The sequence below is a fragment of the Pipra filicauda genome, unplaced genomic scaffold (assembly GCF_003945595.2).
Source record: "Pipra filicauda isolate LSUMZ 115617 unplaced genomic scaffold, ASM394559v2 scaffold91_size2508729_pilon, whole genome shotgun sequence".
NCBI classification, from domain to species: domain Eukaryota; kingdom Metazoa; phylum Chordata; class Aves; order Passeriformes; family Pipridae; genus Pipra; species Pipra filicauda.
Genome location: NW_024105109.1, coordinates 684,228 through 699,025, shown reverse-complemented (window position 1 = coordinate 699,025; position 14,798 = coordinate 684,228). Strand labels below are relative to the sequence as shown.

Below are 14,798 nucleotides of genomic sequence, written 5' to 3'. Positions count from 1 at the left end.
CTACATAGAATACCTTAATCTTCTTAGTAAAGAAAGTTACAGTGTTAAATACCAGATCAGTTACTGATGCACCCAGATTCTTTTAGATGCTGAAAAAAAAAAAAAATCAGGCCTTGTCTACACTTGGAAATACATGTCATCTAAACAACATGACAAACACTCAGTGCAGACAAGGACAAAACTGTGTTCTATATTACAGACAGCTATACATATGGACCTAATCTCAGGTGCTATATGATTGAGTGGTGAGGTATCAAACATATGTCCTTTTCTTCACTGAGATCTAGTTCTCATTCAAAACTGCACTGTGTGTTTTAACACAGTATGTTTTTCTAATGTAGACAAGCCCTCAAAAGTTCAATGCTTTGTATATATAGACAACTTCATTATAGGCAAAGAACAACATCTAGATATTCTTCAAATAAATTTGAGGGTTCTTTACTGACATCTGTTCTACTGCTTTTATTAGAGTTGGTACAGAACCCTGTAAGAGCTGGACTTTGGAGCCTGAAAAAACCCTGAACTGCACAAAGTTTGAAGTTCTCCTATCCCTGCTCTAAACTTAAAAAAAATCTACCAACTGAATTTCACCTTAAAATATTTACCTGCAAAAAATACTTTCCATTTTATTCCTATTCTCCTGGCTGGCTAGAGAATCTAACATTGCATTTTTAAAGGTTAACTAAAACAAAGATTAACAAGGTTTTTAACCTGTGAAAACACATTAATAAACCAGAACTGTTCAGAGCAGACATCTGTATACACAAAACAGATACGTGAACATAATACAGAGGCAACATGCAAGATCATATGTGCAACATCTTTGTGATTTCGTGCTATGTTGCACAATGAAATTAGTCTAAGGCTCTTAGTGATTTTTAAATGTGCACTCAAGTGTTGATACAGCTTCGGTTATTTTATGCTGACATACACACTACAGTTTCATATAGAAAAAGACATACCATTACATATTTAAAGACTTCCAAACAAGCAAGAAATTTAATAGACAAACTAGTGAAATGGTTGTAAAGATCATGAAGTGGTTACTACAAATGCTCTCTTTAGGTAACTGATTTAAGCCCACTATATTCTCCTTGACTAAAATACTAAATGGATTTGGGAATGAGGAGAGCAAATGATTATTAGTTTTCAGCAGAATGCTACTGATATCTAAATCTCATATCCTTACTTACCCAGTGTCCCACAATGAATAAAATCTGCCACTCCAAGGAGCAATATAACCTGAAAAAGAGAAGGAGGGGGGAAAAACCCTTTTGCTACCTGAGTATTTAAATGCAATAATTTTTCTACTCCCTCAAGTTATAGCACAAAACCAAATGAATTTCACTGAACTTGTGATATATGTGAACCAGGCCTACTGCATTAGGCAGGCTATAAAATCTACCAACCATGAAGCAAGCTAGTTTTAGAACACATTTACAGCATCATATTGTACTTGTTGAGTACAATGTGAGTATCAAGACACACACCCCTCCAAAAGTCAAAGCAATGCAATAATAAATATTTCTCAAAGAATATGACAGATAGCAATCTATACTCTGTAAAGATGTACAGGAAAAACAAAACGTAACTGATAAGAAAGTATTTCATTTTTCTGAAATGCCAGGGGAAACTGGGAACGATCTACAGCCAAAACACTAACAACTCAAGGAAACACTGGTTTCCCATTATTTCTCTGCTGATGGATCTACATGTGGCATAGAATATAAAAGCTGCTACTAGACATGCTGATAAGCTTTACATATTGTTTTTTAAAACAAGGCCTTTAGATACTTAAATATCATAAGAGATAGTATATCTATGAGATGAAAGATAAAAATTATTATTAAAAATTATGAGCAAGTTTCTTCTTAAATTTTATTTCCACTTTCCTTGCAACTATTTCAGCTCCTTCTGAAGACAGATACAGACAAGGTAAAATAAGAGAAAGTTAAATATAGAATATGCTGAGTTTGGAAGGGATCCATCAGGATCATCAAAATCCAACTCCTGGTCCTGCACAGGACACTCCAAAGATCACACCATGTGCCTGAGAGCACTGTCCAAACACTTCTTGAACTCTGTCAGGCTTGCTGCTGTGACCACTTCCCTGGGGAGCCTGTTCCAGTGCCTCAGGTCCTGTCACTGGTTACAAGAGTGCAGAGATCGGTACCTTCCACCTCGCCTCGTGAGGATGTTGTAACTGAGTCTCCCCTCAGTCTCCCCTTCTTCAGGCTGAACAAACCAAGTGACCTCAGCCACTCCTCATACGGCTTCCCCTCCAGACCCTGCCCCATCTTTGTTGCCCTCCTCTGGACACTCTCTAATAGCTTAGTATGTTTTTTATATTGTGTACCCCAAACTGCACACAGGACTCAGTGTGAGGCCACACCAGTGCAGAGCAGAGCGGGACAATCCCCTCCCTTGACTGGCTGGCGATGCTTTGCCTGATGCCTCCCTGGGCATTGTTGGCCCTCCTGGCTGCCCAGGCACTGCTGACTCATATTCAACTTATCCTTTTATTTATTACCCAAGTCTTTGTGCATGACTCAGTAATATTAAGATCATGGAATTTAAACCAAGCAGAAGTCAATTTTTGCCTGGCTAACATAATTAGCAGGAAAATAAGAGTGCTTTTCTTCATCTGGGGAAGCAAGTATGGTATCAGATCACCAAAGGAAGCGTGTCACCAAAGGAATTGGAATCAAAAGGCTGCAGTGAGGCATCTGAGGATGGAAACCAAGCAAAGACAAGCTTGTTCTTGTGAGACAAGGCAGAGATGCCTTGAACAGGAATCAGACTTGAGTATTTCAGAAGGGAAGCAATTTGACCCTAACCCATCAATGTTACCCAAAATATTGTATTACCCAGATTAGCTGTATGTATCTTCATAACATGCTTTGACTACAGTTATGTTCCTCATCCACTCTGACTTCTTACATCACTATGTGTATTGTGCATAAGCCTGAAATATTGGCATGATAGTACAAAGTTGGTTTTTTCCTGCAGCCCAGAAAGCACAGTGAATTCCAACACAAAGAAACATACAATAACATGAGCACTGGTTTGCTGTGGCATTGCCAACAACTACTTTAGGCTAAATCAAATGTTGACCATCTTGGTTTACCTGCTCTAAAGGTAAATTAGTTTCACATTTATTTACCTGTGTATGTCAAATAGATGACACTCAGGAACACAGTACCAGCAGCTAGTGAGACACCCAAGAAGAATAATGTCTGAAATTCTTGCTTTGTTAATCTGTCTCTCAGATACTGCAAAAATGCATATGCCTGCAACAGTGCAAAAACACCTAAAGAGAGAAGAAAGTTTTTGTTTAAATACTCAAAAGCAGTAACAGTAACCGACATACTTTGGCTATATTTGAGTTAGAAAAATAAACACAAGGTACACCCTAACATCTAGAAACTAGTATAAAGTTACTTTCTGACAAATAGCTTTTAATACTTAAGAGAGATGACACTTTCTTGTAAAGACAGAAACTTCCAATGAGAGAAAATATTCTCCAAAAATTTATTTGCTAATTATATCAAGAGCTCAAATACCCTCTTTTAGCCTCCAACACTGCCTCAAATTGGGGTAAAGGAGAGAATCACCTGAAAACTAGATTGCACTGATTGTGACAAAAATACAGGTTAGCATACCTAGATATGGTGAAAAATAAATTCACAGACTCCAGTCAACACACAAACAGGGTTAATATAGAAATATATGGAATTTACGCTACTGAACTAAACAGAGGATTTAATGAAAGAAAAAGCCAAACTAAACAAGTAGTAAGTGACAGACAAGTGAATTACATAAAATTAGTGTTGAAACACCAGAAATCACTGGCAGAGCACCCCACATCCTCAAAAAGGCTATTAAGAGTTTAACATCAAACCCACAACTTGGACACAATTTTTCTGTTATTATTCATTTCAAGATATATAATCAGATCAATCCAGTGATGAGTCCATTCAAAAGAGAAAATTCACTGGTAGCTGGCAGAAGAACAAAAAAAAGCTTAAGTGTCCAGTCTTTCTTCAAATTAACAACGAATTTGACATCCATAATGAAGTTTGCTAGTTCTGAACTCCTAGAGAAAGACCATTCACTAAATAAATGTAAAATTCTTCAGAAACAAAATGTGGTTTGGTAATTTTTTCTTTTTCCATTATACTCAGATTGCTGAAAAAGAAGTGTCAATTTTAAAAGTATTTTTATATTAAATTTTCATGATATTCCAATCACTGTCCCAAATACATTTTGATAAGTGACTACACATAAGAAAAACCCCTGAGGAACTGAACAGGCTGAACTGTATTGCACAAACAGCACATGCAGTTGAACTCAGTGTTAGCAGAGGTTCTTGCTCTCAAGAAATCAAGATATCTGACTCTTAGTAACTTCTGAAAAATCAACATAAAGAAATTTAAAAAAAAAAACCAAACAAAATTGAAATCAGTTATTTGAAAATCAGCCTTGTGATTAGTAACTTAAGTAATTTGTATTTAACCCACTCTGAAAAATTACAGAAGACTATCAACTCTAAAACCAAATTGCTCAGTAAAAACTGTTACCAGTAAGGAATGTTTCAATTGTACAATGCTTGAAGGCAACATTGTACTGCAAAACAGGAGAGATAATCAACGTGTAAAGTAAGTGCTTGTCAGAATGCTAATTGATCCAGTGTTATAGAGGCATTTTACCTCCATTAGCTCACACAAGAAGAGGATAATGTGTCAATTAGAAAGAAAACTTCCCTACAGACACTAAATTGTACCTCTTTTTCTTTAACAATTTGGTTTGCTAGTATGTGCTCTTTCTAATACAAGGAAACAAAGCCGCAAGGGTTTGAGGTTTTCTTGTGCTAAGAAGCCTCTTGGAAGCAAAAGTCTAATTTTCTTACCTGCAGCTGCCATGTGTTCACTTGTCCTAATTGGCTGAAATCCCACAAAAGGTATCTGCATCGATAATATTAACCCCACAATGTAGAAAGTGCTATATGCTGGGAAAGAAAAATGTGAGGAGAGGGGGAGAAAAGCAGGAACAAAATTAATACACGTTTGAAAAAGAATTGGTTCCACAATAAAGTCCATCTTTCCCCCTAACTTCAGTGACACTGAAACAGAACAGTATCATTCTAAATATTTCAGCCATCCTAATTACTTTTTCCTCCTTTGACTAGAATAAACTTGTCTATGGCATCCAATTTTAGCAGAAGTAGCAGAGTACTGTTGTTCTTAATTGCATTGGTTTTTCTACTCCTAGGGAATTAAGCCATCTACCTAAGATGTTCTAGCTTCCCTGTTTTTGAGGGTCATGGATGGGGGAAAGAGCTCTCTCATAAAAAGCGACAAAAGAAGCTTTCTATATGAGGAGAAACTGAAGGGATCGGACCTCAAAAAAGCAAAACATGTAAGAGCCCACTACCTATTTAGAAAAATGCAAAGAGGTACACTTTTTCTTTTTTTAAACACAAGCCTAGAGTGATGCCAAGAAACTGAAAAGCAATAGAATTAAAAATTAATATTAAGTGTATATATTGATAGATCTGTATCAACCATGGGGCTCCAGAAAGTAGAGGACAAGATCATAATTAATATTAACAGTAGTATTAAAACCATAAATTATTATTACACATGCACTACCATTTATATACTTTATTTTGAAAGGGATTTTGGTCCTCAGTATTACAGGGTGAAGAAGAAATGGGAGGGGAAGAAAAAAATACCAACTCTGAACTGCCACGAGTCTGATTATATTTGAAGTAACCAAAGTCCAAATGAAGTTCTGTTCCTTCAGCGGCAAACAGCAACAATCCACCTTTCAGATCTTTAAACACTCCTACAGATCCTAAACCACTGTCTCTGTTATGGCCTGGATCTTATGAAGAGATCCCTGTTCTCATATAATCCTTTACTAACCTCCGTGAGATCAGTTTTGGGGAGCGCATCATTGACCAGAGGTATCGTTTCCACAGCACCTGTGTGGTCTCAATGAGGGATCGTGCTCCCAGAACACTCTATGTGTTCCAAAACGGTCAGAAGTGACAGTGATGGTATTTCCAAGCACTTGGTGTATTCCTTCAAGCATCTGTATTGCATGACTTGGCCTAGCTACTGACCTGTGCCCTCTTATGTCACTGAAATACACTTTTCCTGTAGGAAGCTCAATTTTTGAAGAATTTGCTACAACATAAATCATTTACTCTACCAAGCAACTGTTACAACACTGCCATCCTGTGGAAGTTCAATGATTGGCATAAATCACTACATTTCACACTTGTTAGACCACTGTAAGTCATCATTTTTAAGTCCAGTCCTGCAATTGCTTTAGTTTCTATATGCACTGCCCCCCACTCTCCAATCCCTTACTCCCAGTTCTTCCAAGAGCTACATATTGCCTGGTATTGAAAAGATTAAAAAAAAGTAATTTACACAACAACACAATTTATCTAGGAACTTAGAAACATCAAGGTGATATATGATCATGAAATTTCCATGTTCCTTTACAGTCTACTGTTTGCACAGTCTTTGCAAAAAGGAGTTAATTTTGACTCCTGCAGGCTATAACTCTGACCAAGTCCAGAACAAAAACATTTTGACCTACTGCGGATAAACTCATTTTACAAACAATTGAAATTGCCATTACCATACACCACAAACACAGGAAAGACCTACTGAAAAGCTTTTCCAGAGAGTATGATCATATATTTGCCCACATGCTTATACTTTTAATTAATGGATTACAATCACTAGAAATAAACATCTGCTCTGAAGTTTTAGAATACTGAAGTAGTTGATGTAAATCAACTGTTCACTGTTCGAATGACAAAATCCAAAACAAAGAACAAGGAGTTACTGAAGTTAAGTTTTAAATTCTGGAAGATGCTCAAGTGTTTTGTTATTAAATATTCTGATGAGTGTACAGAACTTAAAAAAATTGTACAGAAAAAAAACCAAATTGAAGTGAACATTAAATGTGCAAGCGTGACTTAAAGAAAAACTAAGCACAGCAAAAGAAAATAGTATCAATGGTTGCTGTATCTGTATAAAGAGGTTATTCACTTCTACAAGCGCTGCTAATACATTGGAATTGTAAGCACTCGTTTGTAATGATTACACTATTATTTTATGTTCAATCAAACATAGTCAGTAGAATCTGACTGAAAAGTACCGATCACTGTCAAGATGAAAAAATAAAAGCACAGCTTGAGCTTTCAAATGTAGGTAGCATCATCACCATTGATGCCAAGTGGGTCAGAAGCTATCTGGCTGATAAAGTCATTTGCCTGCAAGCCCTAAAATATTTTAAAATTGGCAAAATCCTCACATTCTGGGAAATTTTTTACTCATTAAATGGTTCTGAATTACACTCCCAGGCATATCAGATCATGTCCCATTAATCTTTTCCTTGGTGTATGAACACCCATACGAAAAACATGTACTAGGAAGGAATCATTATTTCTAAAAACTTGGTGCTGCCAAATATTGTTCTCTACATTTATGTTACTATGTTTGATTGAACATAAAATAACCTTTACCAAATGGCTCATGCTAGCTTAAAATAAACCTAAGCAACTGATCTAGAGATTGAACCCCCCAAAATTCTCAATAATAAGTAAAATGGATGCAGATTTTACTAGCTACAGTCAGCTGACAATATTTTACAGAAATTTTAGCTGTACATTGGTAGTTTTTAAGAATTATGAGACTGAAGCAGGCACACTAGCAACTACATTTCACAGAAACTCACAAAATATCTTTATTCTCCCTGTTTCAATGAGCTTTTGTAAACTCTTCTCCCTATCTGAATAGTTTGGAAGTGAAGCACACTTGAATTTCCTCTCAGAAGTGCTTGAACACTCTTACCTGTTTCACAAAAACATCCTGTTAAACAAACCTAGAAATTATATAGTAATGTGAGATGTACAGACTCCTCTAAGGCTTCCCATGAAAGCTTAAATGAAGCCAGCAGTTGCAATGAAACAGCAGAGCAGCGATCACATTTTCATTCTGACAACTCCATGGCAGTATATATCCCTCACTGCTGAAGGGCAATAACATTTCAAAACACTGTAGCTATTTGCAAAACAAACATCTGTCAAAACCTTTAATTCATATGAACCTGCAGTAGTATTTTCCCCACACAATTCAAAGACTAGTTCATCGAAAGCAGAAGAAGCAAGAGTACTTATTCTTTATTGTTTCTGGCTGCCACACTGCTTCAGGATTTTATAATGACTTGATTTAATTTTCTCTTGCATAACTCATAGAAATTGGAAAATGAAAATATTCAATAAAACAGTTTTAAAAGCAAAACGAGATAAATTACTTTCCCTCTAAGTTATGAAGTAGTTAATGAAGAAGTTAAGTAATACAAACATTAAAAATTAAAAATGGGCTAGAGATTTTTCCTTCCTTTTTTTTTTTTTAAGAATTTCCAGTTCTTTTACATATATAGGATAACAAAGAAATATGAAACCAGTATTTATAGTTTGATAACAAAATCTCAAAAAATGAACTTGACTAAATTGAGTAACTATTGTAGCATACAATGGTTCATCTATAGATGCACATACAGTAATTTCTTTAGCAGGCACTAAAAAAGGCATTAAAATAATTAAAAATACAAAGATGCAAGAGTATTAAAATGAGTAACAAAAATATATTTACAAATGAAATAATGCTTTATGATTACACCTCAGCTCACATTATGTTCTCAAACTACCTACTGTTAAAGCTAGAACATTTTTAATGTGAAGCCAATTTATAAACCTCTGAATACCTGAATTGCTTATCAATTATTTAATTCACACACCCACATGATGGCCAACTGATTTTATCGGTAAAGTGCCTGTAAAAACAGTTTACAGACTATTGAAATGTCAGGCAAATCAATTAAAAAGTTAGTATTCTAAGATCCCTATTCACACTTTCCAGAAGCTAGAAGGAAGGTTGATTAATCCAATAAAATTTTAAAAATTTACATGGAACATCCAGTCCTAGTCTGTTATATAAAACATACATGGCTGCTTAAAATTTCTTAAGTCTTCTACTATATTTTTTCATAATTTCTGCTGTACAACTTTTAAAAATAGCAATTGTTTTTCATACTAGTAAAAGAGAAAAATATGAAATATTACTAAGGGCACACATACAATATATATTTTAAAAATATTTCAAGAATTCTACTATATCAAACCACCCAATTTTTTTTGCTGTGCACTAGAAAGGAAAAAATTAATTAGCAGCTACATACACAAAATTTTAGAAGTGTATGTTTTAACTCCTTATTTCCATGTTGTAGAAAATAACTGACTATAATCAGTAATCAAATTAAGAAAGTTCAGTCTGATATGCAATTACTTAATACCCACTTGATACAAAACACATCAGTGCAGTTAACTTCGTATCTCACATTTAAGCATGTGATAATGACTGTTCAATGAACAAAACTTACCAATGTAGACTCTCCTGCTGTATCTCTGCATCAGCAACAGAACAAACACATGCAGTGGAATAAGGTTGATGATGAAAACATAACCACCCCATGCAGAGACCTATGACAAATGGAACAGGAAATTAGATCTGAAATTATCTGCAAATTCTTAGCATAGCCAATGCTGGATTTAAATATGGTGATGGTCTAACAAGAAAACACAAACTCCATCTAGACAGGCAGTGAGCACTACTAGTAATACCACCAGAATCCTTCTCAACATTTATTATCAAAGAAAAACAAACCACAACAAAAGCCCAAGTATCAAAGGATTTGGAAGTGGGCTGACGGATTTTCAAGGTCATCCTTCCTGAATCTCCTCCTTCCAAGCTAATCTGGTCATACTTCCAAATATGAATGGGATGCTGGGGAAAATCTTTTCCCCTGGTGAAGGCTGCAGCCCAAGGCAGCAGCAGGATCCCTAGGGCCACAAGCTGGACTTTGATGATACTTGTGGGTCCCTTTCAACTCGGGATATTCTATAATCCCATGTAGGATCCAAAACTTTCTTTTGATAGACAAATTTAGCACCATGCTCTGCACTTTTTGCTGAGGACAGGGAACACTATCTCCTGGCAGAGAAGAGAAAGGGAGCAACGTACACCTCCAGGAGCAGAACTCCTGGAGCAGAGCAGCCAATGCAGGCTGCCGTGTAAGGAAAGAAATAAAAGCAAGGTTGTGGATGCACACAAAAGTGGGACTGAGCGCTATGGAATGGTATACAACAATATCATGGATATTGCAAATCTTTGGCAACAAGAGCTCTTGAGAAGAACTCCTATGGTGTACTTAGAACTGAAACACTACAAGGGTATTAATGCATCACTGATTGCTGGTTCAGGTAAGGATTTAATGAGCTATCATTACTATGTGTTATCTAAATTTCTAATGTATTTAGAAGGGCTAATGCTGACTAGACAATCTGTATTTTAACATGTCCTCTTGTCAAATTACAGTCTAGACTTCCCCCATATGCACCATTGCCTATCCTAGGTCTTCATTTTTAGAATGCAGTAGCTAATGTGGTTTTCACTTAAATTGTACTTTAGGGTTTAGATTTAAGTAGATATTTTTAAAGCCCTAGAAGCCCAAAAGAAACCCAAATTACTGTGTTCTGTAGAAGAGATTCTAAAATAAGGATGAGGCCAAGCATTACTGGCTTTTGACACTAACACTACAAAACCCAGCATTTCAAAATGTGGGGTAACCCATTCAGACAGTGTGATACAAGTAGAATAGAAATCATCTAAGTTTCTAAAAAACTCATTTCAGATTATCATGATTCTATTGCCAAATTACAGCATGAAGTATCATGGTTTACACAGGTAAGTTTATTTAATGGGAGAAAACATGAAGACACGTAAGTACAAATGCGCAGTTAGAACACTGTTACACTTAGGGAAAGGTTTGAATGAAGCAGGTAGAAAACACTTTGTATGGATCAGAGACCTGCATCTCTAATTACCAAAATATTAAACCAAATCTAAGCACTGAAGATTATACTGAATTGGATGCACTTTGGAACTTTTCAAACAAAACTGAGGCATCCTCATAGACTGGCAAAAAGAGTGAAAACATGCTATTACTGCTACAAGGATTGCTTCAATGTACAGCTTTGTTTTATTTTACCTCTTCATCATGAAAAGCTGTTCAAGTAAAATAAATGCTAAAAATATAAATGCAAGGAAAAAAACGTTTCTCTATATTGAATGCAATTATATGAGTCAAATTACCACAGTGAATTAGGTATATATTTTAAGCAGATTTAGTGATCAAGAAAGATTTGTCAGTTCATGCAATATCCACTCACCTTCAAAGAAACTGTTCCCCAAATTTCCCATGAAAGAACTGACTCTTACTACCTCAAAATTGTGACTGAACTTCTAACTTAGACTGAAAACAACTAATTTAATCAGAGAATGACAAATTATTATTATGTAACAAATAGCAGAATTATGCTCTGTCCTAAAAATTTACCTAAGCAAAATGTCCAGAAGGGCATCTTAAAATTCTTTCCAAAAGGGAAATACAACATATGGAAAGCTATCACCTACTTAGGATGAAGCATGTGCACTCTGTAAGCAATAAAATTCTATTATCTAATCACTGAGATCTGAGGCTAAGCTATGGACAAATCTTAACCTTTCACGAGCTGATAACACATTACAGGAAAATAAAAAATCCCACTTTTAGATTGAAGGACTGAATGTCACGATGACATTGATTCCATAAGCTCTGTCACCATGCACACCCTGGATCACATCCTCTCCCTCTCACAAAGTCCCACAGACCAAGACAGTAGAAGCTGTTATTGTGTGATTTTTCAGCAGTAGAACTGTGAAGTATTATATTTCTTACCTGTATGTTAAGGAAGAGTATTTTCAAAGAATCTTGCCAATACACTGGCACAATATAAAAAACACTATGACACATAAATATAACAACTCAAGAACTTAATTGCCTGCTTTTGTACTGCACTAGAGCATGTACCAAACCTGCAGACTCTCTTCACTGTAATGCTATATAAACAGCAATGCTGTTCATAAAGAAGTGGCTGTTTATTTAATGACTTGGTCAAAATGAGGATAAATAGGGAATGAAATAAATGTACTCTTAACAAGAAATAGCTATCCTATCCTCTTTGGTGACAAACACGGGGTTATTATTTCCTATATTAACAGCAAAAGTCTCCCAGGAAACCAAATGCACAGTAAAACTAGAGGAAAACTAGGCAGCATGCAGACAACCTTTGAATTAACCTTCTACTTTAAGGCACATAAAACAGTCCGTAAGTTCCTTTTTCTTGCAAATCTAGTTACCTGACGGTAGAAAAGCAGCATTTGAGACCTCAGTCTTAACTGTCACCAAGCAATTAGCCTGGCAGTCCCACCACTGCCTATTTCGAGGATAATTTATTTTCATACAGCCACACAGAAAAAGGGGAAAAAGGACCTTTGACTGATTCATACAGGAAAATTCTTCAAGTCTAAGGCTTCAGAAGATGGGAGGAGGGTGAAAACCAATTCTCTCCATTTTTCTATTAGTTTCATCTCCTCAGTTTTACTACTGTTTTTCCCCTCTGTTAGCCCTTAGGAACATCTGTGCAATAGCCTCCATCTTCACAGATCAAGAATGAAAAGAGTATTTATGATCATTTATTATGACATTGAAATCATTCATCAACCCTGGTGGTAAGCTCTATGGCATAATTATACCCAAAGAAATAGTTTTCAAAATTATAAAAATGTAACTTTGTCCTTACATTCTAAATATTCTGATTATTATTTCATTTTCATAATAATGACAGACAGACACAGGAATATTAAAATTCCCAAAGTACCCAAATGAAAATCTGACTGAATCAGACTACCCACTCATAGCATAGGAATAATTCATAAATTATTAAACTTCAGTACTTTAAAAAAAAACTTTTTGGTGTTTATTAAATACTTTCAATTTCAATTTATTTATTATATCTTTTAGTCATATATTTAAGGTTTTAATGGAAATATGAAGCAACAACTTCATATTATGGCTTCAATAAAGATTAAAATATCCTTCGGTTCTTTATTAACATATGGATTATGTAATCCCTACTCAAATAGTTCAGCTATTATATATATAAAAGCCTTACCATGTAAAAGTAGGATAGACAGCAGCAGATTGTCCAAAAGACTGACCCAGTTTTCACAGACTTCACCTGGAAGAATAACCAAGTATTTATGAATCACAAAGACAGGACAGTATTCCAAAATTTCATTCCAACTCAATTGTTAAGAGAAATTCTTTAGCCCACATCAAGCTATATTTGTATGTCTCTGAACTGATGTCCATAGAATCGTACCACTACTGCAATGCTTTCACACACAAAAGGAGCTTATATCTCTAGCAAAAGCAGAGGCAGCATATGACCCAACTCTCTGCATCATGGCCCGATGTAGAACAGTAGTAGCAACACCTGTACTACTTTCTCTGAGACATTAGACCACTTTAGAATTCTGAGTGTTGACTATCCATGCATTACTTTGGCTGGCATCCGACCCAACTCTGCAACTACAGACATAAGAGCTATTCTGTAATTTTGAAAAACTCAGTGTTAATGAGAGCATCCAGATACTACCAAAGGTTTAGATGGATCCATAAACAGCCCAGGAGCATGAATTTCTCTAAAATTGATGGTGGTGACTGTGGTGTGGGAAAACAGGAATGAAGAACAGACATTAAATAAAGCTAGAAAGTTTTCAATAAAATATATTTGATTCACACATAATTCTACGGACGGTCATGCAAATATTACTGCATAAGCAGTTCAGTTAAATATGGATTTCCTAAGAACAGAGAACTGCTATTGTGTCTCAGTTACTCTAAAATAACAATGTAAGTTGATTCTATATTGTTATCAAACACAGTACACCTTTACGGCTGCAGCTTATTCTAAGACCAGACTTAAAAAAACTGCATTTAGGGTAACACCAGTCACTCAGTCATGACAAAACTCAATTCCCCTCTATCATATTCCTACCAACTACATCCCAAGTTTGAAATATTCTAAAGCTAAAAATATCTGTAAATACGAAATTATGAGAAAAGGTGTAATGACCACATGCACATACTTATGTGCAGACACTCAAAATGAGAAGTATATGCATTCCAGGAACACACAAGGGACAGTGCACTACAGTGTCTATGATGAATTAACAATATAGTTCTGCTTTTGTGTTATTTCCAAACTAGATTCAATGGTCCAGAAAAGATACAGCTTGCCTAAACTCCTTCATGCAAAACTACATTACAGATGAAATTCTACATACAGATTAAGGAGTGACTGACAAGCAGCTTTAGCAAGCAGACTAATTAAAAGACATAAGACCATTTTTTTAAGCACTCAAGTTAACATTAATATCTTGCTCTAGACAGCTTTGATTAAATAATTTGGATACTTATATCAAAGCCCAGACAGTCCATACAGTCAAAAGCTTCTCCAGAAGACAATTCAAAGCACTCCATATTCAGTCTACTCCTTTTCACTAGGTATGTAAGGAGGCTAAAAGTTAGATGCACACATAATGCTAATACCTATAAACTGAAAAACAACCCCTCTGTTTGTTTTAAATTTATAGACTCATCATCATTTTTATTATTACTATAGGACACACATACTTCAGCGGAACAGTACTTCTACATAGTGAACTAAAGAGAATGATTATGGAGTGGTTCAGATCATGTGACTTCTCAGTACTTGCCTGATCAAGAGCCAAGGGGAAGAGGGATGAGAGGGAGGAAAATAAGAATTC

At 35.6% G+C, this 14,798-nt stretch overlaps 1 protein-coding gene across 1 annotated transcript in view; it reads right to left on the bottom strand.

Annotated features, from left to right (window-relative positions):
• Positions 1-14,798, bottom strand: part of STT3B (STT3 oligosaccharyltransferase complex catalytic subunit B) — a 51,635-nt gene that overhangs the window by 10,306 nt on the left and 26,531 nt on the right. Inside the window, exons 4-8 of the mRNA XM_027733404.2 lie at positions 13,139-13,204; positions 9,466-9,565; positions 4,910-5,008; positions 3,164-3,310; positions 1,194-1,242 (exon numbers count right to left, since the gene is read on the bottom strand). Of these exons, the coding sequence (XP_027589205.1) occupies positions 1,194-1,242; positions 3,164-3,310; positions 4,910-5,008; positions 9,466-9,565; positions 13,139-13,204 (461 nt within the window). The remainder of the gene's footprint in view (positions 1-1,193; positions 1,243-3,163; positions 3,311-4,909; positions 5,009-9,465; positions 9,566-13,138; positions 13,205-14,798) is intronic.